At 43.7% G+C, this 7,500-nt stretch overlaps 1 protein-coding gene across 2 annotated transcripts in view; it reads left to right on the top strand.

The window, feature by feature from the left end:
* The first annotated feature begins 623 nt into the window (after positions 1-623).
* The window catches only part of LOC112074485 (rho guanine nucleotide exchange factor 17-like), a 47,417-nt gene continuing 40,540 nt past the window's right edge, over positions 624-7,500 (top strand). The window contains exon 1 of one of the 2 annotated variants that reach the window (XM_024141651.2): positions 624-1,399. In XM_024141651.2, the coding sequence (XP_023997419.2) occupies positions 1,127-1,399 (273 nt within the window). In that variant the 5' untranslated portion in view covers positions 624-1,126. Of the gene's footprint in view, positions 1,424-7,500 lie in introns of both variants that reach the window. The other variant, XM_070440556.1, reaches the window with a different exon arrangement.

The raw sequence follows: 7,500 nt of genomic DNA, 5'->3' as shown, positions 1-7,500 counted from the left end.
AATACCAGAGCTCTTTGCAGAATGTGTTTCCTCAGATGTATTTCTCAGTCAAATACCCAGAGCTCTTTGCAGAATGTGTTTTCCTCAGATGTATTTCTCAGTTAAATACCCAGAAGCTCTTTGCAGAATGCGTTTTCCTCAGATGTATTTCTCAGTCAAATACCCAGAGCTCTTTGCAGAATGTGTTTTCCTCAGATGTATTTCTCAGTCAAATACCAGAGCTCTTTGCAGAATGTGTTTTCCTCAGATGTAATTTCTCAGTCAAATACCCAGAGCTCTTTGCAGAATGTGTTTTCCTCAGATGTATTTCTCAGTCAAATACCCAGAGCTCTTTGCAGAATGTGTAGCCCATCACTTATAACGACAGGTCCTGAGAGAAAACCACAACCGTCCAGTTGTCATGGTGACCTTTAAGCATTACCTAGCGTTTCTGTCTGACCTCGACTAAATCTGCCTGAGATACAGGGATAGATGGCTCTGTAATCATCTCGCAGAGTCTGGCTACTCTCATATCCTCTATCAATTACTCTGGGATGGATTGTTTGAGTCTGKCTGCGCTGGGCTGAGCGGTGAGCGTCTGCCCAGCCTGCGGTCTCTCATTATACACACACATTCAGGGGAAGGGCTGCATCTCATACTAAACTCACACAGAATCGCACACACGGCCACGGAGAGAGTGCTCAACATAAGACACACACGTACGGCGCTACCTGCCTGAGCAGAGCTACAGGAAAACACACACTCACAGAAAACATAGGAGTGGACGCGGCGAACCGTGGGTGTAGAAGGGGATCATTCTTAAAGGACAGACTGACCACTGGACTTAAAGGATTTAAAGGACATGTGGTCTTTTGAAGAGGAGGGGAACACAACCTGGAGAGAGGGGGTGTATTTTTGGAATTGAAACGGGGGAGGAGGGGCGGAGATTTTTCCCACTCTTCCGGAATGACCAGTGAGCATTTGGGCCAAGGGGAGTAGGGAGAGGGAGAAGGAGGGGGCAATTTTTTGGGTGAGCTGTTGTTTTGGGGGGCGTATCGTGGGTGTGTGTTTAGACACACAAGTCATCCGTTTCTGGGTGTGCAGGGGGTGTGTGTGATCGTGTGTCGATACACACAGGCTATTCCGTATGCTGCAGATGGTTCGCACCCTCGCCCAGTTCTCTATAGCGCTGGACGAGATGCAAGAGAATGGAGAGAACACCAGCGAAGAAGGAAGACAAGAGAGAGAGGAGGGAGGAGGAGAGGAACTGATGGACAGGGATGCAGCTGATCGCCATGGGAACACTAACGGGAATGCATCTGGGAGTGCCAATGGAAATGGAACTGGGAACACGAACAGGAATGGAACTGGGAGTGCCAATGGGAATGGAAATATGGCAAACGGGAATGGTCTTGGAGCCGTGAGTCCTCAGAATCACGGCGAGGTAGATCAGTGTGTGTGTCTGAAGGGTATTCCCTTCCTACACTCATCCCTGTTCCATCCCTCTCTACTCTCCTCCCTCATGCACATTCTCTCACAGTCACACTCAGCCATTGGCAGAGACTAGAATAACAATATACCTGCAAAACAAGCTGCTCTTCCCCCCAGCCCTTCTCTCGCTCTCTCTCTCTCTCTTTCTCTACCTCCCCTTCCTTTTCTCTAACCCTCCTCTTTGTTTTCTTTCTCTTCTCTCTCTCTAATGTGTAGATGTGAACTCCTATGTGATGAATAAATCATGTGACAGCGAGGGGGAGTGGGGAAACGAGGGCAGGGATGGAGAGGGACTGAGAAGAGAGAGACTAGTGAAATCTCGGGCATGATCACAGCTTCCATCAAATTCTCATTAGGTCTAGGAAATTATGCTACTTTCATGTCTCTTTCTCTCTCGCTCTCGCTCTCGCTAACAAACAAAAGTGAAATAAACAGAAAACATTACACTCACAAAAATTCCAAAAGAATGAATACATTACAAATGTCATATTATGTGCAAATAGTGAAAGTACAAAAGGGAAAATAAATAAACACAAATATGTGATACAGCCTGGATTTGAACCAGGGACTGTAGTGACACCTCTTGCACTGAGATGCAGTGCCTTAGACTGATGTGCCACTCGGGAGCCCAAATCAACAAAGCATGAGAAGACTTTGCCTTTGTTTTGGTTTGTCAATTAGGGTGTGCATGGTGAATACGTGGTCTGTCGTACGGTAATTTGGTAAAAAGGCAATTTGATATTTGCTCAGTACATTGTTATCACTGAGGAAATGTACGAGTCTGCTGTTAATGATAATGCAGAGGATTTTCCCAAGGTTGCTGTTGACGCATATCCCATGGTAGTTATTGGGGTCAAATTTGTCTCCACTTTTGTGGATTTGGGTGATCAGTCCTTGGTTCCAAATATTGGGGAAGATGCCAGAGCTAAGGACGATGTTAAAGAGTTGAAGTGTAGCCAATTGGAATTTGTTGTCTGTATATTTTAGCATTTCATTGAAGATACCATCAACATATTTTTGGGTTGGAGGGTTTGTATTTTGTCCTGTAGTTAATTCAATGTAATTMGAGAATCCAGTGGGTTCTGGTAGTCTTTAATAGTTGTTTCTAAGATTTGTATTTGATCATGTATATGTTTTTTCTGTTTGTTCTTTGTAATAGAGTCAAAAAGATTGGAGAAGTGGTTTCACCATATATCTCCATTTTGGATAGATAACTCTTTGTGTTTAAGTGTTTTCCAGAAGTGATTAGATTCTATGGATTCTTCCATTACATTGAGCTGATTTCTGACGTGCTGTTCCTTCTTTTTCTGTCGTGTATTTCTGTATTGATTCAGTGTTTCACCATAGTGAAGGTATAAGCACATTTTTCTCTGGGTCTCTATGTTTTTGGTTGGACAGGTTTCTCAATTTCTTTCTCAGGTTTTTGCATTCTTCCTCAAACCATTTGTCATTGTTGTTCATTTTCTTCGGGTTTCTGTTTGAGATGTTTAGATTTGATAGGGTAGCTGAGAGGTCAAATATACTGTTTCGATTTTCTACTGCCAGGTTTATACCTTCACTATTACAGTGGAACATTTTGTCCAGGAAGTTGTCTGAAAGGGATTGAATTTGTTGTTGCCTAATTATTTTTTGGTAGGTTTCCACACTGCTTTCCTTCCATCTATAGCATTTCTTAATATTACTCAGTTKTTTTGGCTTTGATGCCTCATGARTGAGTATTGCTCTGTTCAAGTAGACTGTGATTTTGTTGTGATCTGATAGGGGTGTCAGTGGGCTGACTGTGAACGCTCTGAGAGACTCTGGGTTGAGGTCAGTGATAAAGTAGTCTACAGTACTACTGCCAAGAGATGAGCTACAGGTGTACCTACCATAGGAGTCTCCTCGAAGCCGACCATTGACTATGTACATACCCAGCGTGCAACAGAGCTGCAGGAGTTGTGACCCATTTTTGTTGGTTATGTTGTCATAGTTGTGCCTCGGGGGGCATATAGGGGAGGGAATGCTGTCACCTGTGTGGCAGACCACGTGCAACAACACTTGCACAGGATCGGTACATCCGAACATCACACCTGCGGGACAGGTACAGGATGGCAACAAGGGTACGTCATGGTCTGGGGCGGTGTGTCATAGCGTCATCGGACTGAGCTTGTTGTCATTGCAGGCAATCTCAACGCTGTGCGTTACAGGGAATACATCCTCCTCCCTCATGTGGTACCCTTCCTGCAGGCTCATCTGACATGACCCTCCAGCATGACAATGCCACCAGCCATACTTCTTCTTTTTGTGCGTGATTTTCTGCAAGACAGTAATGTCAGTGTTCTGCCATGGCCAGCGAAGAGCCCGGATCTCATCCCATTGAGCACGTCTGGGACCTGTTGGATCAGAGGGTGAGGGCTAGGGCCATTCCCCCCAGAAATGTCCGGGAACTTGCAGGTGCCTTGGTGGAAGAGTGGGGTAACATCTCACAGCAAGAACTGGCAAATCTGGTGCATCCCATGAGGAGATGCACTGCAGTACTTAATGCAGCTGGTGGCCACACCAGATACTGACTGTTAGTTTTGATTTTGACCCCCTTTGTTCAGGGACACATTATTCAATTTCTGTTAGTCACATGTCTGTGGAACATGTTCAGTTTATGTCTCAGTTGTTGAATCTTGTTTTGTTCATACAAATATTTACACATGTTAAGTTTGCTGAAGATAAACGCAGTTGACAGCGAGAGGACATTTTTTTTTTTTGCTGAGTTTAGGTAATGCACAAGAGGACATTTTTCTCTGTTAAGATCATTTCATTTTGAATTTCTAGCCAAATGTAAAATGTTCCTCTCTCTCTGTCTGCCACTCTCTCGCTCTCACTCTCACTCTCTCACTCTCTCTCTAGCTCTCACTCTCTCTAGCTCTCACTCTCTCGCTTCACTCTCTCGCCCTCTCTCACTCTCTCGCTCTCACTCTCTCTCTCTCTCTAGCTCTCACTTTCTCGCTCTCACTATCTCTCTCTCACTCTCTCGTTCTCACTCTGCAGGGTCATATCTCTGTAATGTAATTAGAGCTGAGTGAATTATACGATTAGTCCCATCACCTACTTACCACCTCTCCCAAACCCAGCATACCCTCCCCTGCCTGCATGTCTGCATGCCTGGCTGTCTGGCTGTGGTGTGTATGTATCTCTGAATAGTCATCACCAAATGTATCTTCTCTCTCATGCCCCATGTCCCTCTCCTTTTTTCCATAGAACCGGTGATAGGGCTGGTATAGGTCATTTCATATCCCGATTATGGTAATTTCATCTCCCGATATAGGTAATTTCATATCCCGATATAGGTCATTTCATATCCCGATATAGGTCATTTCATATCCCGATAACGATACATATCAAGATATAGCACATTTTCTGTAAATTCAATGAATAAATTGTTTATATAAAATGACCACATGTAAAGGCCTATTTCTTATTACATTTTGAATTATACTCAACAAATAAAAAGGTACTTACTCATATTTGATTATTTATTTTATACCTTTGTGCAAATTTTCAGTTAAGCATATAACAAAATATAAAATCTGAGAAAGTAAATAGAAAACACATCAACTATAGTTGCAAACAAAATAAATACAGGCCTAAAATGTATTTATTTATTTGGGGGCTTTGCTGTTTTGCATGTTATTTTGGCATTAATACGTGTCACATAGCAATTTGCATTTGGTACCTTGGGTTGAGTGTTAGCACCAACTCACAAAACCCCCCGTTTCTCCTCCGTGTAGATTGGGGCCATGTCTTTGATGTAGATGTAGATTGGGCCTGTCTTTGATGTAATGTAATGGGCCATGTCTTTGATGTAGATGTAAATTGGGGCCATGTCTTTGATGTAGATGTAAATTGGGCCATGTCTTTGATGTAGATGTAATTGGGGCCATGTCTTTGATGTAGATGTATGGGCATGTCTTTTGATGTAGATGTAGATTGGGCCATGTCTTTGATGTAGAGTAGATTGGGGCCATGTCTTTGATGTAGATGTGATTGGGGCCATGTCTTGATGTAGATGTAGATTGGGGCCATGTCTTTGATGTAGATGTAGATTGGGCCATGTCTTTGATGTAGTGTAGATTGGGCCATGTCTTTATGTAGATGTAGATTGGGCCATGTTTTGATGTAGATGTAAATTGGGGCCATGTCTTTGATGTAGATGTAAATTGGGGCCATGTCTTTGATGTAGATGTAGATTGGGGCCATGTCTTTGATGTAGATGTAGATTGGGGCATGTCTTTGATGTAGATGTAGATTGGGCCATGTCTTTGATGTAGATGTAGATTGGGGCCATGTCTTGATGTAGATGTAGATTGGGGCCATGTCTTAATGTAGATGTAGATTGGGGCCATGTCTTTGATGTAGATGTAAATTGGGGCCATGTCTTTGATGTAGATGTAAATTGGGGCCATGTCTTTTGATGTAGATGTAAGATTGGGGCCATGTCTTTGATGTGATGTAGATTGGGCCATGTCTTTGATGTAGATGTAGATGGGGCCATGTCTTTGATGTAGATGTAGATTGGGCCATGTCTTTGATGTAGATGTAGATTGGGGCCATGTCTTTGAATGTAGATTGGGGCCATGTCTTTGATGTAGATGTAGATTGGGGCCATGTCTTGATGTAGATGTAGATTGGGGCCATGTCTTTGATGTAGATGTAAATTGGGCCATGTCTTTTGATGTAGATGTAGATTGGGGCCATGTCTTTGATGTATGATGTAGATTGGGCCATGTCCTTTGATGTTAGATGTTAGAATTGGGGCCATGTCTTTGATGTAGATGTAGATTGGGGCCATGTCTTTGATGTAGATGTAGATTGGGGCCATGTCTTTGATGTAGATGTAGATTGTAATCTCCTTTCATCGTCTGAGTCGGGGGGGTTTGTTTTGAGCACTCAACTGTACTTTTTGGGTCTCATCTGTAGACTCCCTCCGTACTGATTCTGGCGTAGGTGGTAAGAGGTTAGTGGTGTTTGAGTCTGTTGTCGGGACCAGCCTGCGGCATATTTTGCAGAGGACGGCTTTCTGGTCCGTGTCAGACTTTTCATACCCAAGCCACGTCCATGCGACCGAAATTGCCCCTCTTTTAGGTACGAGTTCCGTGTCTCCGTGCTCTGTGTCACGTTCACTCTCTTCCAAGTTTGTTTGTGTTGCAAATTTCCTTCCATACACGCAAAGCGTCGTCCAATTGACGAAAAATATTGCCTTAAAGAGTGTGATTTGCGACACAATCAAATAAACGATAGAGCATAATATGAAACGATAAGACATTTTTCTATCGCCTCATGATATATATCGTCATATCGCCGAGCCCTAACGTGAAGTACATGTCCCTGTAGTTGTTGTAAGCCTTAATTTTTCCTGTCATTTGTAGACATTGATCATGGTAGCCCCCCCATTATCAATCTGTAATCTGTCTAGACAGACTGTTAATCCACACAGGATTTACCTGACTGGAAAAGCCGGGGAGAGAGAGGGAAAAGAAAGAGGAGGACGTGAGGTAGGAGGAGAGGTTCAGTGAGGATACAGAGGGAGGGAAAGACGGAAGGGAATGGCGGACAGCTCATCATACTGTGTAGCCTGCTGTCACCATACCAGTATAGCTACCATTAGTTTATGTGTGTTTGGTAACCGTTCTGAGCAGTGACTTGAGCAGTGGAAGTTCAGTAGACGCCTGCTCTGACATGACACACAATCCGCTACCCTCTGAGAATCATAATAACAGACAGACTAAAGCTTCTGAGCCAATCAAAGCCATCAGAAGGAGCAGGCTTAGGCCTCTTAGCCAATCAAACTATCCTAGTCTCACAGCTAAACCCTGCCTTTGAACTGAAGCCAGCAGCCATATTGGATTGTTAGTGTGTGTGTGTGTGTGTGTGGTGTGTGTGTGTGTGTGTGTGTGTGTGTGTGTGTGTGTGTGTGTGTGTGTGTGTTGTGGTGTGTGTGTGTGTGTGTGTGTGTGTGTGTGTGTGTGTGTGTGTGTGTGTGTACATGTTTTTTAGTCT

The sequence above is a fragment of the Salvelinus sp. IW2-2015 genome, unplaced genomic scaffold (genome assembly GCF_002910315.2).
Source record: "Salvelinus sp. IW2-2015 unplaced genomic scaffold, ASM291031v2 Un_scaffold2652, whole genome shotgun sequence".
Taxonomy (NCBI): domain Eukaryota; kingdom Metazoa; phylum Chordata; class Actinopteri; order Salmoniformes; family Salmonidae; genus Salvelinus; species Salvelinus sp. IW2-2015.
Note: the sequence above shows the minus strand (reverse complement) of the source record. Positions and strands in the feature narration are given on the sequence as shown.